The sequence below is a fragment of the Orcinus orca genome, chromosome 19 (genome assembly GCF_937001465.1).
Source record: "Orcinus orca chromosome 19, mOrcOrc1.1, whole genome shotgun sequence".
NCBI lineage: Eukaryota > Metazoa > Chordata > Mammalia > Artiodactyla > Delphinidae > Orcinus > Orcinus orca.
The window spans coordinates 23,154,608-23,177,708 of NC_064577.1; the positions used below are offsets into that span (position 1 = coordinate 23,154,608).

The 23,101-nt window shown below is 53.8% G+C and overlaps 1 protein-coding gene across 1 annotated transcript in view; it reads right to left on the minus strand.

Moving 5' to 3' along the window:
- Nucleotides 1-23,101, minus strand: part of RGS9 (regulator of G protein signaling 9) — a 65,207-nt gene that overhangs the window by 11,735 nt on the left and 30,371 nt on the right. The window contains exons 9-16 of the mRNA XM_049701663.1: nucleotides 22,666-22,728; nucleotides 13,995-14,024; nucleotides 13,204-13,265; nucleotides 11,260-11,373; nucleotides 7,870-7,985; nucleotides 4,377-4,464; nucleotides 3,761-3,899; nucleotides 2,084-2,169 (exon numbers count right to left, since the gene is read on the minus strand). Of these exons, the coding sequence (XP_049557620.1) occupies nucleotides 2,084-2,169; nucleotides 3,761-3,899; nucleotides 4,377-4,464; nucleotides 7,870-7,985; nucleotides 11,260-11,373; nucleotides 13,204-13,265; nucleotides 13,995-14,024; nucleotides 22,666-22,728 (698 nt within the window). The remainder of the gene's footprint in view (nucleotides 1-2,083; nucleotides 2,170-3,760; nucleotides 3,900-4,376; nucleotides 4,465-7,869; nucleotides 7,986-11,259; nucleotides 11,374-13,203; nucleotides 13,266-13,994; nucleotides 14,025-22,665; nucleotides 22,729-23,101) is intronic.

A 23,101-nucleotide genomic window follows, 5' to 3' on the forward strand; every position in this document is an offset into this window, starting at 1 on the left:
TCAAAAGCCAAGGTTCTGGGGCTTCCCTGGTGGCGCGGTGGTTGAGAGTCCGCCTGCCGATGTGGGGGACACGGGTTCGTGCCCCGGTCCGGGAGGGTCGCACGTGCCGCGGAGCGGCTGGGCCCGTGAGCCATGGCCGCTGAGCCTGCGCGTCCGGAGCCTGTGCTCCGCAACGGGAGAGGCCACAACAGTGAGAGGCCCGCGTACCGCAAAAAAAAAAAGAAAAAAAAAAAACACCCACAAAAGCCAAGGTTCTAAAAAGGAAGGAAAGAGCGGGGCCATCGAAGAGCGAGCCTGCACGGGCAGAGCAAGGGGACGGGTCCTGAAGAGGGCTGATGAGCAGGCGTGCGATGTGCGCCTGCACCAGACCCGGCGGACCCTTCCTCCAAAGCACTGTGCGCATGCGCGAGCCGTCAGCCCCTTCAACAAAAGCCAATCGTGGATCCCCGACCCCAAACTCTCCACCACGACCTCGGGAGCCACGACAAAGCTCTGAGTGAGGCAGGCGATGGAAAGCAGGCTTGGAAAATGAGCATTTCAGCAGCAAGGGGAGACTTAAAACCTAGGACCTCCCCAAATTTCAGGACCACGTAAGCCCCTGGAACTCTAGCATCCACTCTAGGGAGGAAGAGGGCTCCCCTACCCGTAAGTCAGGGCTCCCACCAGCCCTGCCTGCCTGGAGCTCCATTTAACTTGTTTTGGAAAAATTAAGTTTTGTGTGCTGTCTCACGCCTGAGAGTCACGGGGCAAACTCATACCCGCCCTGCCATCCCCACAGAGTTCCAGGCCGGGCTTCCCACGTCCCACGGGGGTGTTCTCACTCGCGGTAGCGGTGACAGCATCACCGGACAGCGGTACCCGACCTCACAGCCGAGCACTGCACCTGTGGTCTAGTGCCGCCCCAGCCAAGCACCCGGATGCCCCACAAAAGATCTCAGCTGATTTCTCAGGTCTGTGCCAACTTAAAAAACATCTGGAGAGAGACATGCGAAGCTCTCCTCCCTTCCCGCCAACTTAAAAAGCATCTGGAGAGAGACATGCGAAGCTCTCCTCCCTTCCCCACTACTTCCTGGCAGAACTTCTGGAGCTATTATGACCCTTTCTTGTGGCTTAAAGAAAAACTTTCAAGTCCCCAGGGACACTGAACTCCCTTCCTTACCCCGTGAACCTAGAAGAATAGCACCACAAAGACCTCCTTTCTCTCCTTTTCATAACAGGGCCATTATCCTCAAGAATGAAACCAAGTTGGGTTTTTTTTAAGCTCCTTTGACAAAGGCTCTGGTCCAACCACCCCTCTTTTGAATTGACTGGAGACTCTGGAAAAAGAGCCCAGCGTGGGCTGAGCTGGCAAACGGGGCGGGGAACATCTACTAAGGGGGGGCCGGGGGAGGGGCGGACAGGACATGCGCTGGCGCTGGGAAAACCTCCGCCAAAGTCCTGTGTCTTTGTTCAAGCTGCCGTTTGGATACTCTTTTGAATCTTCAGTCCCTGTTGAGTTTTCTTTTTCCCCAAAAAAAGGAGCTCAAACTGCCCCTCAGAACATTTCATCCTTTGCCCAAGGGCTCTGCCAGATGGGATGTGCTCCATATCTCCAATGAGGAAGGTGAGAATGAATAAAGAAGGCCGTCCCCCTGGCTCAGCAAGAATACTTAGGGTTTCCCTGTACATTTTCCCTAAGAGTCTATATTTTTCCTGGGGTGCAATCTGCTCTCCTCTCCACGGTCCTAGGCCATTACAAAGGACATTACCAGGATGCAGCTAAGTTAATTCCTACACATCGTTTGGAGGCGGAGAAGCGTAGCAATTAAAAAGCCAATGAGATGCTTCCATCTGTAATAAAGGTCATTATCCCAGCTCATAATCAAAACTCTTTGAAACCAGTGTTAGGGAAACAGAAGTTACTGGCAGTAATGACTGTGTGCCTCTTGCCAGCGTGATTTCAGAGCATGGTGAGGAATACTTCCCAGTCCCCAATATTTTCATCCAGCAAATATCTTGATAACAGCCGTGTGGCTGAAAGAGACCCTCCTTTCCCTGTACACGAAGCAGCAGGCCATGAGTGGCTGCAGCCCCTTCCACTTGCCTTCTCTTGGTCGTTTCCTGAGGTTCAACTGCTCTGGCCAGCATTTCCTTATAGACTGGGGATTTCAAGTAGCGGGCGTAAGAGTCCTAGCGGGAACAAGAGAAAAGCAGTTATCATGAGAGGGAAAGTGTCACATCAAACGAATCCACTGCCGTTTCCCCAGCCTCCCCTCGGCAGTGAGATTGCAAAGTGAAGAGGATGTGTATCCTTGTGTGCAAGGCATGCAGGTGCATGTCTAAAGCCACGGTGCTCACGTGTGGTCCCCATGCCGGCAGCAACCATTTCCCTGGCCACTTGCTAGAAATGCACCTTCTCGGAGACCCGGGGAGTGGGACATGCTGGGTCTTGGCCAGATGCTGCCGCCCCTCACGCTAGAGAACCCTGGTCCACAGCCGCCCCCAAAGAATCTCGAGGGCCCTCCAGCGAAGTACGCACGAAACAGCAGACCCTTGCTTCCAACCTTGCCCACCCGCTACCTCCACTTTGAAGCCCACTCACAAGCCCTTCTCCCCCGAATTTCAGTAGAAAGGCAAGAGGATACCAAACCCAGCTCAACCTAAAACAGCCCCAGGCTCAGACTCCTCTTGTGTGGCTGTTTGCTGGGACCCTCGGCAGGTTCAGGGAAGCCGCCTCCTGAACGCCTGCTCCCCACAAGCCGACTGCAAACTCTAGTCGTAACATACATGGGACAAAGCCCACAGAAACATCTAGGAGAAGTTCTCAACAACCAATTGAGAATTTTAAAAAATTTATTGAAACGGTACCATTCTAAAGGCTAAGTAGTAGCAGTCAAGGTCATGAGAACTGTGGACAGAAGACCTAAATAGACATTTCTCCAAAGAAGACACACAGATGGCCGACAGGGACATGAAAAGCTGCTCCACGTCGCTAATCATTAGAGAATGCAAATCAGGACCACCGTGAGGTATCACCTCACACCGGTCAGAATGGCCATCCTCAAAAAGTCTACAGACAACAAATGCTGGAGAGGGCGTGGAGAAAAGGGAACCCTCCTACACGGTGGGGGTAATGTACATTGGTGCAGCCACTATGTCATGACGGTCTATGCGACGACTGCAGAGTGAGAAGCCTTAAGAAGGCACACAGGGGCTTCCCTGGTGGCACAGTGGTTGGGAGTCCACCTGCCAATGCAGGGGACACATGTTCGAGCCCTGGTCCGGGAAGATCCCACATGCCGCGGAGCAACTAAATCTGTGCGCCACAACTACTGAGCCTGCGTTCTGGAGCCCGCGAGCCACAACTACTGAGCCCACGTGCCTAGAGCCCGTGCTCTGCAACAGAGAAGCCACCGCAATGAGAAGCCCGCGCACCGCAACGAAGAGTACCCCCGCTCGCAGCAACTAGAGAAAGCCTGCACGCAGTAACAAAGACCCAACACAGCCAAAAATAATAAATAAATTTTAAAAATAGATTTAAAAGAAACAAACAGGGCACACAGCCTCTGCAGGCAGCCCTCCCTGGCCAGAGGGCCCAGGAGCATAAGGAGGGGGCAGCCCAGCGGGCAGGAGGCAGAGACAGCTGACAGCCCTGCATCTAACACCGCAAAGCAGTAACCACGCATTCTCTCCCTTTTCCCCACATCTAAAGAACCCTCCCGGTACCTGGGGAGGGAAGCGCTTCCAGGCCTCCGCGCACCCTCACCACGGCCCCGCCTACCTTCTTCATGAGCATGTAGATGTGGGTCTGCGCTGCGTCCAGCACGTAGCGGTGGGGATGCTTCAGCCCCTTGACTGTGATGTCCATGGTTTTGCCGTCTATGTTTATCCACCGCCTTGCCCCTGGGGCCAGAAACAGCCTGAGACGGGGAGGAAGATGTCAGCAAAAGTAGCCAGACCAGGTCAGTGAATGAAAATTTCACAGCTGCTTGGGAGCGAGGGATTGACACTCGTGGGTTGGGTCCCCCAGGGTGAAAGTGGTCTTTTTAGGAGACACTAAAGCATTTGAACAGGCCATCAAGCAACATTTCCTAGAAGCAAGAAAACAGCCCTGCCAGCATCGGGAATGTGAACTTGTGTTTGACTTTGGAATTCCCAACCTCTGGCACAGAGAGAGCAAAAAGTGGGTGGGCTGACCCTCCCCCAGCTTTCTCCCAGGCCCTCCAGCCTCCCGGAGCAGGGGTGAGGTGTCCACAGCGCGAGGTGAGGTGACTGATGGGCACGCGAGGCGTGGGGGGCCTCTATCCAGTCTCCGACCTCAAGCGTAACCGCGGGGGGGGGGGGGGGCAGCTGGGGTGCCAGGGGGAGACCTCCCCACCAATCTGGCTCATCCTCACTTGTAAATCTCCTCCGCTTTCTCCTTGACCTTGGACTGATCTCCGTACTTCAGATCCTCACAGGCTTCCCAGAATCCCAGATTCTCCCCTGTGCGGGGGGGGGGGGGGGGGGGGGGAGGGGGGGGGAGGGTCCACGGGGACAGCCGGACAGGAGTCCAGATGGGAGGGGAAGGGAGGAAAGAAGAGAAACGGGTCAGCTGGGGTACATCCCATCCTGGAGCAGCGACTACGGCGGGGGCGAGACCACACGTCCTCTTTCCAGGGCCCCGAGAGGCTTGTTACCCCAGCGAGCACACCTACGTGCTCCAGGGGGGCACGTGCCCTGTGTGTGCAGCCCACGTGTCTGCCGGGAACCTGCGCTTTCCCCCGGGGCACACAAGTCAGCGCTCAGATGAACCACCAGAGGCGGTCTCGTTCCTCTTCATCCAGGAGGTCGCACGCCTTGCTTGGACAAGTGACATCTGATTAAGCTGGGACGCATGCGTCTCTGCTCTGTAGGTTTTCTCCGTGAAGGGTCCTGGTGACTTTGCGCCTGGTCGATGACGCACGTGACTCCCACCTCCTTTGTGCACAGAGAGCCCCGTCTCTTAGGGCTCCTCTCGGGGCGTATTCCTGCCAAAGACCCTCACGGAGACGCTGCCGAAGCAGCGATGCTGACGGGCTGGCTCTCAGGAAGGCCTGGTCACCTGAGCCGGAGAGTCTGCGCCTCTGGGCCCAGGAGGAAAGCCAGCTTCTGCCCCACCCCGTTTCCTTCCACCTTCTCTAACTGGAAGGGGGATTCTCCCAGCCCCCAGTAGTGGGAACGCCTCGGTGCGCCATCCCAGGTGGCCAGTTTTCGCCTGAGAAAATAAACGGGGTCAGTCCAGTGGGAGAGCAAGAGCTTATGTGTGCATGTGTGTGTGTGTACATTGTGCGTGCACACGTGTCTGTGTATTCGTGTGTGTGCATGTGTGTGTGCCTGTGTGTGCATGTGGGGCAGGGGGGAGGTGAATCACAGAATGCCATGGTGGGTGGAAATGGACCAGACCATCCCCTCCTCTCCATTCCCAGTATTCTCTGGAAGGCTCCCAGGTATTTTAGACTGGAAAAGTTTGCACGATCCTAAGCTAGTTGACCTCTGTCCCATAACTCCATAGAGATCCTTCCTCTTCAGCATGAAATTCAGGGTGCTCCTGGGACCGAGGTCACAAGCATGAGTAAACAGGCCAGCAGTGCTCTTAAGTGACAGCCATTGGTCTTACAGCAAGTGCCCTGTAGACCACCTTGCCCACGGCAAGATGGTTAATTGCTGAAGGGTAAAATTAAATGAGCAATTATTCACACTAGTCAAAAGGCGGAAACAACCCACACGTTCATCAGCAGATGAATGGATAAACAAAATGTGGTACATACGTACAATGAGTATTATTCAGCCTTAAAAAGGAAGGAAGTTCTGACATAGCTACAAGGTGGATGAACGTTGAAGAGAGCGTGCACCGTGAAGCAAGCCAGACACAGGACGATTACAGTCTGATTCCATTTATACGTGGCTCCCAGAGTCGTCAAGTTCATAGAAACAGAAAGTAGAATGGTTCCCAAGAGCTGGCGGGGAGTGGAGGAGTGGGGAGTTAGTGTTTAATGGGGGTAGAGTTTCGGTTTGGGAAGATAAAAAAGTTCCGGAGACCGATGGTGGTGACAGGTGCACAATGATGTTAACGTCACTGAACTCTACACTTAGAATGGTTAAAATGGTAAGTCTTACGTTATGAACATTTTACCAGGGTAAAAAAAAAAAATTAAATGAGCACAGAAAAATGTGTACATGAATGTTCATAGCAGTACTACCCATAATAGCCAAAAAGCTGAAACAACCCAAATGTCCACCACCTGAGAAGTAGATAAACAAAATGTGGTATCTTCACAGAATGGAATATTATTTGGTCATGAAAAGGAATGAAGCATCGTTACATGCTCCAACGTGGACGGACTTTGAAAATACTACGCTAAGTGAAAGAGGACAGAAAGCCACATATGATATGATTCCATTTATAGGAAATGTCCAGAACAGGCAAGTCCATGAAAATAGAAAGTAAATTAGTGGTTGCCTAGGGCTGGGGGTGTGGGCTGGGGAGTTGGGAGCAGAGGAAGACAGAGAAATAGGGAGTGACTTCTATGGGTCAGGGGTTTCTTTTTGAGGTGGTGAAAAGGTTCTAGAATTATATAGTGGTGATCGTTGCGCAACTCTATGAATCTACGACACAGCACTGAACGGCACACTTTAAAAGGGCATGTGAATGATACGGTCTGTGAATTTCTAGCATGTGAAGCATATCTCAATTTTTTTAATTTTAATTAAATGAACTGATTATTTACGTGTTCTGTTCGTACCGGAAGCCTCGGGAATCTCATCCCGAGATCACCAATAGCGCTCTTTTAATAACGCAGGGAAATCTTGGGGATGGATTCTTACCAACACTAAGTAACGCCTGGGTGGGATAAGCTCAGAGTGTAGTTTGTTAGCCGACCACTAGATGGCGCCGGATCCACTTATTCACCAGTTGCTTCCGGCCTGTTCTAAAAGCAGCTCCCTTTCCCATCCAACTGTTCTGGGCTTTATCACCTCGCGGCAGTTAGGCTTAATCAGAAAAAAGCGATTTTCAAGAATCCATCTTAGCATGTGATGTGTGCATCCGGCAGTCAAACAGGCTTATGGCAAGTCCCGTGGGGTACTTTCAGGTGCACTCTCACAGGCCAGTGGGTCCTGGGGAGCCAGGCCGTGTCAAGGCTCAAATGCGATGCTCCCCACGACTGGGGACTTGGAGAGAAATAAAGGAACCCCATAAAAGTAAACTTTTCAGGGAAGGTGGTGAAGCCCATGGAACGCTCCGCCTATAGGGAAGCTGGTCCCGTTCTGGCCTTTGCTCTTCCCAGGTGTCTCCCACTGCAGTGTATTCACGAGGCTGCAGGGGCCTCCGGACGGCTGGGGTATAAAATGTGGCCCCATCCATTCCATTCACATCCTCCAAGGAAGCAGACCAGGAGCTGAGACAGTGGCTCTCGATCATGGCCGCATGTCAGAATCACCTGGGGAGTTTTCAAGACTTCAGAGATTCCGCCCCAAACCAATTAAAAAGGAACCTCTGGGGATGGGATCCAGGTGAACTGCATGGGCGGCCACGGCAGAGGAGCCCTGAGCTGCAGAGAACCAGGTACATGGCGGCAGCAGACCCGGGAGCTCGGGGGTGGGAGACCCAGGGATCAGGGTGAGCCGGTGAGGGCAGCCAGAGGGGGTGGAGCCTTGGAAACCTGAGTCGTGTCCACGTGGATTCTGTGAGCAAAGCGATCCCCCCGACTGCAGGGCCCCCCGGGAGCCAGTGGAGAGACCGGGTCCAGGACAAGAGTCGGCCCAAGCAGAGCTATGCAAACACCTGCCGAGCAACCCCGGAGCCCCAGGCTAGACATTCAGGAGTATTTCTAAAAGCAAATGCTTTATTTAAAAAACTCAGAGACCCACCACTGAATTCTTTCTTGAGAAAGTACTGGAAGCTCTGTCGACCCTTGGGGTCTCGGATCAGCTCGCTGAAGTTGAAAGCCCATCGTTCCACCCGCATCCTGGTTGGGAATTCCACCCTGCAAGGACCACAGTTTGTAAATGCTCCGGATACTCAGGCCGCACCCATGGGCCCTGCGTGCGGCGAGGGGGCTTCAGCCCCTGCTAACCTCCGCGTGTCCCCCGGCCCAGGGCACGACCCAACCCTCCCCTCCTCCATACCCGCACCAACAAGCCGAGTAACCCCTTGCTTGGAAAACGCAGCCTCGGACACGTCCCCTGGGCCTCGTCTCAGGATTTGGCCTCCCCAGCGGGGGGAAGGAGGCCCCCAGCAGAGAGCCTCACGCTAACCCTTCAGGGCAGAGGGACATGCACGCCTCCTCGAAGGCCTGTGGAGACCAGGGGGCCAGCCTGCCACACCAGACCAGAGAGGATCCCAGAACGGCCCCGGTGATGGGTGGCTGTGGCCACTGCCACCCCCTCTACACCCCTTTCCCACGGGAACATCTGGTGACCCTTCCTGGCCTGCTTCAGGCCCCGTGCCCCCAGGCAGACACCCCACAGGCCCTGCCGGCCGTGCACCCTCTCCCAGAGCCTCCCCTACGACGCCAGGCCCACTCCACCGCCGCTCATTCTGAACACGCTTCGATCTCAGGAAGGACACGCGAGCCCAGCTAGCATGGGGTGGGTCTCACGGTCTAGAAAATCCAGAAAACTGTTGGCTTTTCTCCTATTCCTTATGGAATTCTCCGTAACCCAACACAGCCCCTGGGAAACAGAGGTTCCCAAGTCCCAGACACCACGTTGCCCACTGGTGCAACAGCTGAGACCATGACTGGGTACAAGTGATGTCTGTGGGATCTCGAGTCGGTCAGGCGAGCTCACGCTTCCCTAACGTCAGCGTGGAAACAATAAGGATCCCGGAATAACGGCTACCACTTACGGAGTCACCATCTGTGACGCACTGTGCTTTACACACACACCCATCGCTGGGTCCCTAAGGGAACACAGCCAGCCGGATAGCACGTCCAAGACGACGGAGGCTCAGAGAGGGTAAACCCTTGCCCGGGCCCACACAGTAAGAAGCAGGGCCCGGCATCAAACGGGTGTGCCCAGTTCAGCGGACATCAGAACCCCCTGGGAGACGCATTAACACACGGGCTGCTGGGCGCCACCCCCCAACTTCCTGACTCAGGCTCGGGTGCGGCCCCAGAGCTTGCATCTCCCACGAGCGCCTGGAGGACGTTGATGCGGCCGGCCCATGGCCAACCCTGGGAGCGGACGCTCCGAGCCGGTCTTGTGAACCCTCGCGGCTCACTGAAATCAGGGGGCTACTGGGGCTCAGGAGGCAAGCCAGCCAATTAACCAGAGGCTTGGGAGATAAGGGCTGGGTACTGGGTTTCTGTCTGCTATGTTCTGTTTGTTTGGCCGCACTGTGCGGCATGTGGGATCTTAGTTCCCAGACCAAGGTTTGAACCTGCGTCCCCAGCACTGGAAGCGTGGAGTCTTTACCACTGGACCACCAGGAAAGTCCCTGTTTTTGTTTTCTTTTTAAGCTTCCCAGGTAATGTTAATATCGTTCTAAAATCTAAACCATTAAGAAGAAGGCCTCCCACTTTTGGGGGGTGGGGCTCATCTGGCATCCGCCCAGCACCCTCTGATCAAGGGCTCCTACATAAGCATCACCTCTTTTCTTCACCAGCAAATCTCTACCTCGAGCTTCCATACTCCACTCTCCATTGCACGTAGCCTCCGGCAGCACCCACGCCTCCTTCCCAAACCCTCTCAGGACGGTCCCTGTCCTGGCCAGGTGGCCCTGCCTTTTCCCCCAAGAGCCGACTTCTGCACATCCTTGTGCACAGGGAGGTACAGCCTGCCTCTCCCTCTGATAACTGCGCGAGAGACACAAGCTCCAGAAAACCGTCCTAATAACTAGAGGCCCCGGAAGACTCCCCAGAAGATGGTTCTAGAGTCTTGGGCTCTGCGGTTGACCCCCGACTCCAGGTGAGCGCCCTCCTTCACCTGTCCGCTGCCGATAGCAGGCCACGCGGAGGGGTGAAAGGCCTCCGCAGCTACGCCTGCTCACCTGGCCGGATCTGTGCCACCTGGGTGTTCCTCATGCCTTAGGTGGTGATGGCCTTGGCGTTGACCCCGCCGCGGCATGCACCTGACGCTCTCTGTTCTTCCAGCCCCCCCCACCCCACATGCTCCTTCCAGCCCCCTCTGCCCCTCCTGCTCCAGCTTTCCCTGAGCTGTCCCCCTCTTCTTGCCCCCTATGTTAGCTTGGGCTTTGCCCCCCTGCATCTTGGCCTCTGCCCCCTCTTCCAGACGACAGATTTATGCCGGCACAGGTAGCAGCAACAACTGTTCAAATTTCATAAACAGCAAAGGAGTGAGTGGTGCAATCCCCAAGGCAGCTTTAGGGCTCTGCCTTCCAGGAACTTATTTCTACTCTAGTCAGAAGTCAAAAGTGCAAAGCCATGAAGATGATTGTTTTCTTTTCAGAAACGATCTATGGGCTTCCCTGGTGGCGCAGTGGTTGAGAGTCCGCCTGCCGATGCAGGGGACGCGGGTTCGTGCCCCGGTCCGGGAGGATCCCACATGTTGTGCCCCGGTCCGGGAGGATCCCACATGCCGCAGAGCAGCTGGGCCCGTGAGCCATGGCCGCTGAGCCTGCGCGTCCGGAGCCTGTGCTCCGCAGCGGGAGAGGCCACAACAGTGAGAGGCCCGCGTACCGCAAAAAAAAAACGATCTATGTATTGTTAAAGCAGAGTTACCACTTGACCCAGCAGTTCCATACTCCAGAGAAATGCAAAACATATGTCCACATAAAAACTAGCACACGAATGTTCACAGCAGCGTTATTCACAATCGCTAAATGGCAGAGACAAGCCAAATGTCCCTCAGCTGATGGATGGATAAACGAGATGTGGCGTGTGCAGGTACATTAATATTTTCCAGCCGTAACTCGGGACTGAGTATGAATACCTGCTTCAGCATGGATAAACTCTGAAGGCATTATGCTAAGGGAAAAAAGCTAATCACAAAAGACCACAGATTGTGTGATTCCGTTGATGTGAATGTCCGTAATAGGCAACCTGTAGAGACAGAAGGCTTAGCGGTTGCCTAGGACTGGCGGGTTTGGGGGGAGGGGATTTGGAGGGTCAGAGCTAAAGGGGAGGGGGTTCCTATTTGGGTGATGAAAATATTTTAAAATTGTGGTGATGGCTGTACAGGTCTATGAATATGGTAAAAACCGCTGGATTGTACACTTCAAGTGGGTGAATTATACGGTGTGTGAATTCTAACTCAAAAAGTTACTTTTAAAAGGACCCCGATATCTCGAATACATACAATTTGGCATTTAAATCCCAGAACTGGGTGTCATCCGTGACCCAAGGATTGCTAGGAAGGCAGCCCGACATGATGGCGTCGTTGGACGAAAACTGCTCACTGTACTTGACGATCCTGAAAAGCAAACGGAAAGCGATTCCCTAGAAGGTCAACACCGCAGAGACCAAATCAACACTCAGGTTGATCGACCAGCCTGCCCTCCTTCAACTTGATGGATTTAGTTACATACTTGTTACTGTCTTCTTAGAAAAACGCTCTAACAGCCCTCGGGATTGGCAGGTGTTAAACAAGATCTGTCCTATTCTAGTTGGGAAATGAAACGTCGTCTCCCAGACCAGTTCTTTGTGACTTCTCCGTACGTATTTCATTAAAATACAGCCTCTTTACATCTGATCATGAGTTTTCAAAATGCAAAGCTGACTCTTTGCACGTGTTCAAACAGGTGTCTTGGCACCATCTTGGAAGCACAAGGTCGCCACGGACTCGGTGAGATTCTGTCGTGCCACCCTGGGGTCCACCCTTGGTCAAATAATGCCTGCATTTGGGAACTCAGACCCAGTATTCACAGCGGTGGTCTCACTGAGACAAACGTGGGCAAGAGCTAATTCCTCCTGGTCGGGTTAGACCTTCTGAGTCAACACGTGTCCTGGTATCTGGCAGTTTGGAAAACTCCTGGCATGCCTTCACCCTATAGGTGGGGATTGCATCCGTAGTATACACGTAAGGCACCTGCCACGAACTCTGCCCACAGCCATGAGAGTTTGATAGAGCAGGACCATGCCCGAGAGACACACCAGAGCTCTCGGTTTACAGTTCCGTGCAGAACTCAAGCCCCTGGGCTCCATTTCCCCCACGACCTTCTTATTCTTATCAGACCCTTACAGTGGGGCAGCTGAAGGGAAGGGGAAAAAATGCATCCACAGGTCCAAACACTATAATGATGTCAAAATTATGGTAATGAGGCTCTGAGACAAACAAAAATTGGAAAGTGGGCCTACGAAGTCTCCAGTGTAGCCTCTGAACCGCCTCTAATGGACTTTCTATTTGGTTCCATGAAACTGGGTTTCTGGAACATCAGAGCAGATGGGTCTGGCTTTATCACAGAACAATAAGCCTCATTAGAATCAAAGTGAGCGCCCACGGAGTACCCGCGTGCAGACCCCTCTGTGACTCAGCTGCCGCAGACAGAAGTCACTGCAAAAGGTGGGTGAGGTCAGGGCACGTATTTTCGGGCAGGTGGTAGTTTTGCAAACTACGGGCTTGGGAGGATGTCAAAAGATATTCGGAGATTTTGACAAGAGCCTAACCCTAACCGCACTGGAAGAAAGGCACTGGACAAAACACAGTATCTCCCACCCCGATCGGTACCTGTGGGCAGAATAAATGACTAGTCATGTCGTGTGTCCCCAGAGATCATCCAAGTCCATTTTCAAGTGTGCAGAAAACTTGCAGAGCTAGAAAGGTGAGCCTCCAAGGGATTCCACATTTTGAAAGGGTAATTGCTTACATTTGGGGGGCACTAAACCTTTTCATGTCTTCCAGACAATGCCCTCTGGGAGACTGGATCCAAGTAGCCTGAACATTCAAGAATCAAACATAAATTTCCAGTTTCTCCCAACAGGATTTTAAATCAAACATTAACAACGGATACTTCTCAGTACATTGAACACAGAATCCAGCCGGTGAACTTCTGACTCTTCCCACTTTCCCATCCACACAGACAGGCTGGTCTAGGGCCTCAGCCAGCCCTGATTTTGCCTAGCCCGAGACCTGAAGACTGGCATTGAGCGAAGAACCAGGAACTAAACCCCCAAGAGACTGCTTTTGTCCCCGTGAGTCCTTCAGGCTCTTACGTCAACCTATGACTCGCCAAGTTCGCCTTGAAGCAGTCCCCCTCCTAACCATTGTGCAAACCCCACCAAGACCAGCAAAGCAGGGACGTACCCGCCAAGGGACACGGAAGACTTCACCGTGGACCTCAGTAAGGCCTGTCGGTAATACATGATCTGGAAGAGAAACAGTTGTTAGATGTCCAACTGCCCCACGGGGGTGTCGCCAACGCCGACACGTACGTGTGGCTCCAGACCAGGAGCCATGTCCCCATCAAAGCACCCCATTCCGTTCCCTCAAGCCGGCCACCCCAGGACCAGCAGGGCTCAGGTCTGCAGCAGACGGGCGGCCCCCAACTCCAAATGAGGAGCCTCCTTCACTCATCTCATCGTGTGTTAGTCTCAGAAAAGGCACCAACTGGGAAAAAAAAAAGTTCTAAGGTGCGTTAAAGTGAGACATGGGATAGACACAGAAGCTTAGCTTTTCCCCCAAATGCCTCTGACTCACAGAAGCAGATCTAACTAACCTCACGGCCAACCCTTCCCAGGGCTCTCTGTCTTGCACCCCGGATACAAGATTTGCCAACACAGGTCGCTTGTCACCCTGGACAGATGCTGAGCGGCCCTGTCACTGTAGCAGCAGGGACCAGGGTGGAGGCATCCGCTCCACGCCCCCCAGTTCTGTGCCGTCGGAGGGCATCTCGCACCCTGACCCTCAGCGTCAGCCCCAGCCAGATCTTACATGAGATGCTTTGGCTTCTGTGCCGTCCGTTAATTGGGAAACAGCTGTTTGAACGTTACACATGGTTTTCATTTCATCACTGAGTGCAGAGCATGAAGCCAAAGTACATATGATTTGTAAGAGGATTAAAAATCAGATTCCCTTGAAACTGGGAGACTAATTACCTCTTTTCTGACAGAAACCACTGTTTGTTTCTGTAAAAGAAAGAAGCAAAAACCATTAAACAGATGTCATGAAATCATTACAGTCCAATTACCCATTTGAAAAACAAAAACCCTTCCCCAAGAGGAAACTGCCCGTCTCTTTTGACTTCAAGGATAGAATTTCCCCATCACCAGCCCTTCCACCCTATTCTACACAACTTCTAGAGAATAAGACCGGCTAAGAGGTTTGCTGAGGGAAGGGGATGCTTTACCACTGTAACTTTATCCTACTCTCCTAAAAGCCAAGATGAGTTCAAGACTGAGCTCGGATCGCTCCCAACCCAGCGTAGCGCCTACAGAACGTCTGGAATGGAACGGGGGGCGGGGGGGAGAAACTAGCCACTTGACCAATACCATATATTGCGGGGGGAAAGCCACGCTGTCAAAAACAAAGCACACAATTAAAAGACTCAAGAGAAGCCTCCGCTGCAAGCTGAGTCCAAGAGCTGAGCTGTGACATGGAAGAGCTCACACCGGGCCCTATCCTCTCTGAAGCCGCTGAAGCACGTTTGCGTCCCCTCTCTGGACTTTTCGAGTCATACCCGAGGAAGGATGGCTCCAAGAGGGGCGCCACGTTTAGGGTCTTGGAAGCGCCTGGAAACCATTCAGACCTGTCTCCTACTAAACTCTCCTACCATCTGACATGCTTCCCCGGTACCACTTGTCTGCCCCATGCAAATCTTGGAGGCTGGGCACGGTGGGTGATGCCAATTCAGTCTTCCTAGGTCTGGTCCAGGGGCTGCCTGGAGCTGACTCTTACACTTCAAGCTGAGCATCTAATGGCTGGCTGCTAAAACCCGTGCTGCTGAGTGCAGCCAGGTTTGTGCTTGAAATAGAGTCAGAAGTCCAAGGAGGACACGATCTCCCTTAGCCAGTTAGTAAAGTAAGTACTGGCCCAGAGCCCATTAACGAGGAATGAAGGAAGGTCTGATCTGGGACGTCATGCGCAAGTCTCTCCTTTCTAATCCACGCTGGGTTTCATTTTGCATCATTAGATTGTTTTTATGGGCTTGCTTTTCACAGGAAATCCTTCTTCCTGGGTGGGGTAGGGAGAGTTAACTCAGAAAGGTAATGCTCAGGTAGGCCTCTCTAATCTGCCACCCCTTCCCAAACTTCCTTCTTCATAGCACTGATCACAAGTATAATTAGATATTTGTTTGTGTGACTCTTTGTTTAATCTATGTATCACCCATTAAGCACCATTAAGAGCAGGAAGACCATGTTAATCTTCCTGAGCATAATGTATGGCACAGAGTAGATGCTCATTAAATGTCACACAAATGATGACTGCAGTGTGCTTGGAGGCCTAGAAAAATGGAGATGTATTTTAAGGTTAACAGAATATTTTTCCACTTAAAAAATTGAGAACCCTCCCCAAATATTTTGGCAATCACACTGATTATCTGTTCCAATTCTCTAACAGCCCTAACATAGGGCTGTTTTAGAAGACACATGTTTCAGGTAGAAAAGAACCCTGGGGTCAGAGTAGGGGAGCTGGACTTTTGTGTAACAATAACCACCAAGCAATAGTACAAAGCAATTTACACCTCTCTGAGCCCTTACAGAGTTTGAGGGAGAAAGGTTTTATTTTTCTGATTTTCAGCTGAGGAAACCAAGGCCCTGAGATCTCCTGGTCAGTACCGGCTGAGGCAGGATTCAAACCCAGATCTGCCCTTTGCAAAGCCAAGGAGTGATCCAGGAAAGACAGAAAATGATCTGCTCTCTTCACCAATGCCTTCCTCCTTGCCCTGAAGCTGAGGATACGCCGAAGGAAATGTCTTCTCTGTCCGGCCATTTAGTTTAAAATTAAAACAGAGTGCCAGGGCCCCAATCACAAGAGGAAGCACACACACAGAAGACACTCTGTAAGTAACACTGGTGATGGTAAAACACACTCCCAGCTAGAAGGGAAATAAGATCTGGGGACTTAAAGCACAGCACGGTGACTACAATTAACGATACTTGTGAGTTGGTCAGAAAGTAGAGCTTAACCGTTATCACCACAAAAATCGCAATTACGTCAGGGGGTGGAGGTGTTACCTCACCTTATTGGCGGTAACCATCCTGCAATATCTACATGCATCCAGTCACACACTGTACACCTGAAACCTACATGTGTTTTGTGCCAATGATACTTCCGTGAAGCTGGAGTCCGGAAACACGAGCGCTGGTATAAAGACGGCGACTGTACTATAAAGCAGGTACCACCATAAACACCCTCCTTTGAAGCGCCCAGGCCCCAGGATGAGCCGTCCTGTGGGCCACTGGCCTCTGGCCTCGGGGACCCTGCGTGGACGAACACAGACAAGACAGGCAGACTCTCAGCCTGTCCGATGGTCTCTGGGCTCCCCGGGGAGCTGTCCTTGCAAACCGGTCACCAGCACACCCATTTCTAGTCTACTTAGCGTGGTCTGACTTTGGTTTAATACCTTTATTTCTGGGGTCATTATCTCAAGCTTCAGGGTTTTAAAATCTTTATATTTTAATTCCCTTCTGGACTTTGCTGTCCTTTTAGGGCTCTGCGTCGAAGGTGTGGTTTGCGTGGGTTTTCTTGAGTCCCCAAATTACCAGCTACCTCCTGGGAATCAGACTGCAGTGGATTTGATTGAGTCTAAGAGTTTGCCCACCTCCACCCTGGATTGTCCGTGTGGATTTCAGCATTTCTAAAAACAGCCATCCAGGGACTTCCCTGGTAGTGCGGTGGTTAAGACTCCGCACTCCCAATGAAGGGGGCCTGGGTTCGATCCCTGGTCAGGGAACTAGATCCCACATGCATGCCTCAACTAAGAGTTCACATGCTACAACTAAGGAGCCCGCGAGCCATGACTAAGGAGCCCACCTGCCGCAACTAAAGACCCAGTGCAACCAAATAAATACTAAAAAAAAAAAAAAAAAAAGCTGTACATAGGATCTGCCTCCTGTGGATTGACATATAGGGTATCTCTGTGCTTTTAGGAGTGCACGTGTATCCGGGAAGTGAGGGAGAGGGTTCCGGACTTTTCTGAAAGACGGAGAGAGAATTTGATGGGAGTTGTTATAAGAAAGAGTATCGACTTTGGGGTCAGAGAGGTCAAAATCCCTGTTCTGTCACTAATCGGTGACCTGACTTTGGATGACATATTTGGCATCTCAAAGCCTCTGTTTTCTCATTCGTAAAAGGGAAGAGAAAAGGGGGGATCAAATGACAGAATCCTAAAGTGACTGGCATAAGGCGGGGACTCAACGTACCCTGGCTACTGATCAGGGTTCAGATACTGCTGCTGAGAAGATTCAGGGTATGGCATTAGCCCCAATTACGAGATAAAATACAGGATGCCCAGGCAATACTGGGGACATATTCACGCCAACAAAAGTTATTCGCTGCTTATGTGAAATTTAAATTTAACTGGGCATCCTGTATCTTACTTGCGAAACCTCACAACCTACTTTCAATACGATTATCACCTAGCCAAAGGCCATAAGAAACATTAACGTGCAGTTATTAAAAAATACACGGGCTTCCCTGGTGGCGCAGTGGTTGAGAGTCCGCCTGCCGATGCAGGGGACGCAGGTTCGTGCCCCGGTCTGGGAAGATCCCACATGCCGCGGAGCGGCTGGGCCCGTGAGCCATGGCCGCTGAGCCTGCGCGTCCGGAGCCTGTGCTCCGCAACGGGAGAGGCCACAGCAGTGAGAGGCCCGCGTACCGCAAAAAAAAAAAAAAATACACACACACACACACACACACACACACTTCTAGGCGATTCAAAGAAAGCCACCTCATGGTAAAAGAAGAAGTAAACATTGGTCGCGCCGTGGAAGGCACGTGGAAGGACGCACAACCCCGGCTTTCTCGGCAGCTGGTCCACCTGGGATGAACTCACTTCTTTATCCTTCATCCCAGTGACACGTGCCGCTACAGCAGGAACACTCGCCTAAGGGACTGTCAAATACTCTGCATTCTCGGGGTTCTGACTTCAGATTTTTCACTCGCAGAGCTGCCCACATAGGGACGCATCCAGATCTTGTTTACACAGCTCTGCAGCCAGCTTGCCGGCCCTGAAACCCAGATGCAGGCTGCAGACGACTGTCACAGGGCAGGAGGGCTCAAGGCCGTGCCCTGGGAGACCCTGGGGTGACAGTGGACAGAGGCGTGGGAGCCCCAGGCAGGGGTGGGCAGGGAACCTGGGGTCAGGCAGCCAGGCGGGAATCTGTGCAAACAGGGCTGAGAGCCCAGCAAGCCATGGAGTGAAACACAAGGCGGGGAGAACCACAGGGAACCGGGGAACACAGGCCTGGAGAGCAGAGAATGGGTCAAAGGCCAGAAACCAGGAAATCCGGGAACGGAGGCCGTTAACGCAAAGCAGACACAGGAAAGAGATGGGGGCAGCCGGCCGGCCAAGGAGCCGAGAATCCGAGGCTGTGAGCCTCCGAACGAGGTCTGTCCTGCCATGTCCTTCCCGATCAGGCTGGGTGGGGGTGGTGACCACACAGCTTCTAGGGCCCAAGGCAAGATGAAAGCGCCCGGCCCCTGGTCCGAAAAAGTAGTAAGAATTCTAAGACAGCAGAACATCAAGGCAGGTGCGGGCCTGCTGAGCGTGGAGCTGGGGGCCTGAGCACAGGCTGTCTGCTCCTGAAAGGGGCCCTGGGTGCAGGACCGAAGGGTGCGGTCGGGGAGCAGAGATGGTACCCGGAGGACCTAAATGTCCCCCGGGCTGGCCCAGCCTGGGCAAACGGCTCAATCTGTCTGTTTCCGTTTTGTCCTCTGAAAAAGGGAACTTATATAAGCCTCACTTCCCAAGCTGCTGGGAGAAGGTAATAAAATCCAGCAAAGCTTCTAGAAGCTGCGTGACGGACATCAGGGCCCGTCAGCAGGACACGGAGTGGGCTCAGGGGCCCGTCCGCTGGGGCGCAAACCCCAGCCTCACCGTCTCCGAGACGTGTGACTCGGGTACGTTGCCTGGTCCCTCGGCCTGTCTCAACTGTGGAGCAGAGATGCTAAAGCTTCTACCTCATGAGCTGCTGAACCTGCACAGAGCCCCGACCAGGGGTGAAGCGGCCGGCCCCGCGGCCGGCACACAGGGAGTTGTGGGCAAGCCTCAGCCCTGCCCCTGCTACCACCGGTCACGCAGGAGCCCCAGGAAGACAGCTGTGTGTCCCCAGCTGGGGGAATACATGGCGGGAGGGGTTATTGCTCACGGAGGGCTCCAGGCGGGGGCTCTGCAGAGCACAGTACTTAATACTGTGCAGCCACACTTCTGTCCTTCGCCCAAAGGCCGGTGTGGCCGCCGGTGTAAACAGTGCTGTTCTCCGCAGCCACTGGACACACCAGGCAGGGGTGTGGACACTGGTGTGTGCCTGCCTCCCCCCACCCCCAGCCAGGGCAGCAGGATGAGAAGAGACAAGGACAAGAAGGAAACTGGCGAGGGACAGTCCCCCAAGCGGGGTCGAGGGCCTCCAGACCCCATAAACGCTCTCTGGCAGCAGGGAGACAGTTGTAATGACAGTGAAAGCTGCAGTGTACACGTCGGATCCCGTTCTAGACACTTCACATAAATGACCTCGCTGAGGCCCCTGAAGAAGGAACTACTCTTATTCCCATTTTATAGATGAGGAAACTGAGACCTTGAGCTCAAGAGCTTGTCCAAGGTCACAGCTCCAGGGGGTGGCGGAGCTGTAGTCACTCTGGTGTCAGAGCTCCCTCGAGCACACGGCACTGGCCCTCGTCACAAAACGACCCTGGTGACCCTGTCGGGGTCGGGGAGGGAGGGCCGGCCCCGGGCACTGCTGCCCACAGCAGGCTGGGGCCCGGCCACCACTCAGCCCCTCCCTGCAGGGCCAAATCCTCTGAGATAACGGGAAGGTGGCCCCCCACCTCCAGGCACCAGGACTGAGAGAGGACACGCTCCCTGTGTGTCAGCCTGACTCTGGCTGGCTCCTCCCAGCGGCCAGTGGCCCTCAGCTTGAGGAAGCGGGTCACCCAGGGTCGTGGACACCTGCCAACCCCACAGCCTCCTTCCTGTGCTCGATGGTGTTTGTGGCTCTTGGATCATTTGCCCGTTTAAGGAAAAAGAGATCTTTTCAAGGATTTACGAATTCTCGGAAATGGGTCATCTCTTCAAACTGGCACCGAGAGGTCTTCTCTGAACGAGGCAGCATCCGACGCCTCTGCACCCCCAAGGCCTCCTGGACACACGCCCCGTCCTCTGGACCCTCTCCTCTCAGGCCAGATAAACAGGGGACACCGGGTCCCACTGTGGGGAAGGTCACACAGGTAAAGCCCAGCCCCTAACAGCTGGCTGTGACCCGCGCTGGCCGAGGGGAGGACGGAGGGGCCCCGTGCGCACGAGGATTACGGTTCTTTGCTCTTCTTCATGCACCAGGGCAGCCAGAGTGCAGACAGGAGAAAGAGAGCTGGTGGGAGAGAGACACAGAAGGCAGAGAGTAAACGGCAGTGACAGCGCCCCGGCCACACACTGCCGCGGCCGCAGCCTCACCCCCCGCCCCTGCGCGGACTCCGGGCCGAGAGCATCTCGGCCCCGAGCCTGCCCGCTAGGGAGCCTGGATACACTTCCTCAGCGGCGGGGCCTGGCGCCCTCCTGCGAAGGCACCCCAGATAGTGCCCGAGAGGAAGCAGCTCCCTCAGCATCTGCGCTGTCCTGCCAGGGCTGAAGCTAGAGATCCCGCCCCACGCACACGTGCGCGCACACACGTGCACAGGCGCACACACAGACACATGCATACAACGCACATACACACACAGACACGCACACACAGACGTGCACAGACACATACACACACGTACACAGACGCATACACATATACATACGTACACACACAGACGCGCACACACACACACACAGACGCACACACACAGACGCACACACACAGACACACACACACACATACATACACACAGACACATACATACACACAGACACATACATATACACACAGACACATACACACAGAGAGACACACACATACATACACACACAAATACACAGACACATACACACACGTACACAGACACATACATATACACACATAAGCACGCACACACACAGATACACACATATACACACAGATACACATACACACATATACACAGACACACACACACACACACACACACACACACACACACACAGCAGCGCCTGGTCCGAGCGAGCGATGGGCCTTCCCCCTCCACCCTCCCCCCCGCCACACCACAGAGGTTTCCACAGCTGCCTGATTCATAATAACTGCAAATCTTCCAGCCGGGTTCAGTATTTTCCTTGATGACTCTGTTTCCTTGGTAACTGAGCCTGACAAGGCCCTGGCAATGATCTGTTATCTGACGAGAGGAACGTAGGAAAGGCCGCTGAAGGCTGACAGTGCCAAGCGTGCATCAAAGGAAGGGTGACTCTGAATTACGGATGAGGGTCCCAGCAACGGCCCCAGGGGATGCCCTCTGGGGAAGCGACGTCCCCTCCAGGGGGACTCCAGCCGAAACCGGGGCCTCCAGCCCACACACTGGGGGGGTCACCAAAGCCATCCTGAGTTCCAGGTCCCGGGGGGCAGCACACACGAGTCAGAGCCTCTGGGCCAGCTTTGGCCTGCGCCCTCCTCTTGCCCCTCGACGTCCTTCCTCCTCCTTTCCGGGCTCACCCCCCCGGCTCCCGCCCAGGGCTTCAGGCACTGGCTCACGGATGACACACTAGGCTAACTAGGCCCCTGACCCCTTGCTGCCCAAAGACAACGGTAGACAGAAAGCAAGGAAACCACCTACCGCCAGTTTACGTGGGCTTAGGCTGGTTTACTGGCATCTGTGGTTCTCAGCCCCGCTGGGGGGCACCGGACAAAGTCTGGAGACAGTTTTGATAGTTGGGACGGAGGGGCAGGCAGGGAAAGGCTCGGAGCTACTGGCTTCCAGGGGGTTCAGGCCAGGGATGCTGCTGAACACTCCACAATGCACAGCACAGCCCCCAGAGCACGGTCTGGCCCCGAGTAACAGTGCTATGGTCGGGAAACCCGAACCGGGATGCCCACTCTTTCAGCAGCTTCTGCACCATCTTTCTTTAAAGAAAAACCCATCTTAGGAAATCAGCCATCCATCATCAATGGTGGCCTACTGGGGGGAAAGGGTCCTTTTAAAATAAAAAGCACAGGAGAATCTTTGCAAAGATCCCACCCAACGAGATGCAAAAGAAAGTGGGACAGTCCAGGTCCTGTCACGCGGATTAAGGTTTAAACCCAAAGTTGATTCAAGGGTTGTGAGCCTGGGGCCTATAGACTTCGGGGCGGGGGAGGGGGGACTGGCAGAAATTGTGTTTGAAATGTCTGTCTGCACACCCCTGGGTGAAATGGGTTCATAACTTTCATCGGGTTTTCAAAGGGGGAAGTGACTCAGAAAAGTCTGAAAGCCAGCCATCTAGATCCCATTGGCTCTGACCTGCACGCTGCCGACTCCGGTCTCTCTTGACCAGAACCCCTGCCGTGGCCTCCCTGCTCTGGTACCACACAGCCCATAGGCCTCCCCTCTTTGGCAGTCTCAAAGGGGAGGTACCAGTGCCCCACAGACACAGACAGACAACAGACATGTGGACACCTTCCCGGCCTGAGACCCCGGCCTAGGCCCCACCCAGCGTACGCAGCAGAGACCTACCTGTTTTACCTGAACTTCACTTGGATCGGTCACTCGGTCCAGCCCATAGTCCAGCACGTCATTCATTCCCGGCTGAGTGGGGAAACAAAAAGAAAAACGACATAAGAACCGCTGCTGGGAGAGTCTCCGGTTTCTGACTAACTCTGGACCTTGGTCAAGCCGCCGATCGTGAGGCCAAGCTGAGGGGCGTGGCCCAGCCTGTGGGGAGCTACAGGGGTGTGCACGATTCTCCAGGCGAGCTGGTGAGTTTCATGGGGCTGTTCCACCACCACAGCATCCCCAGAACCTAAAACAGAGGGATGGAGGGAGGGAGGATGGATGGATGGATGGAGGGTGGGTAGGTGGACGGATGGATAGATGGATAAGTGATGGATGGATGGATGGATGGATGGAGGGTGGGTAGGTGGACGGATGGATGGATGGATGGATGGGTGGGTAGGTGGAC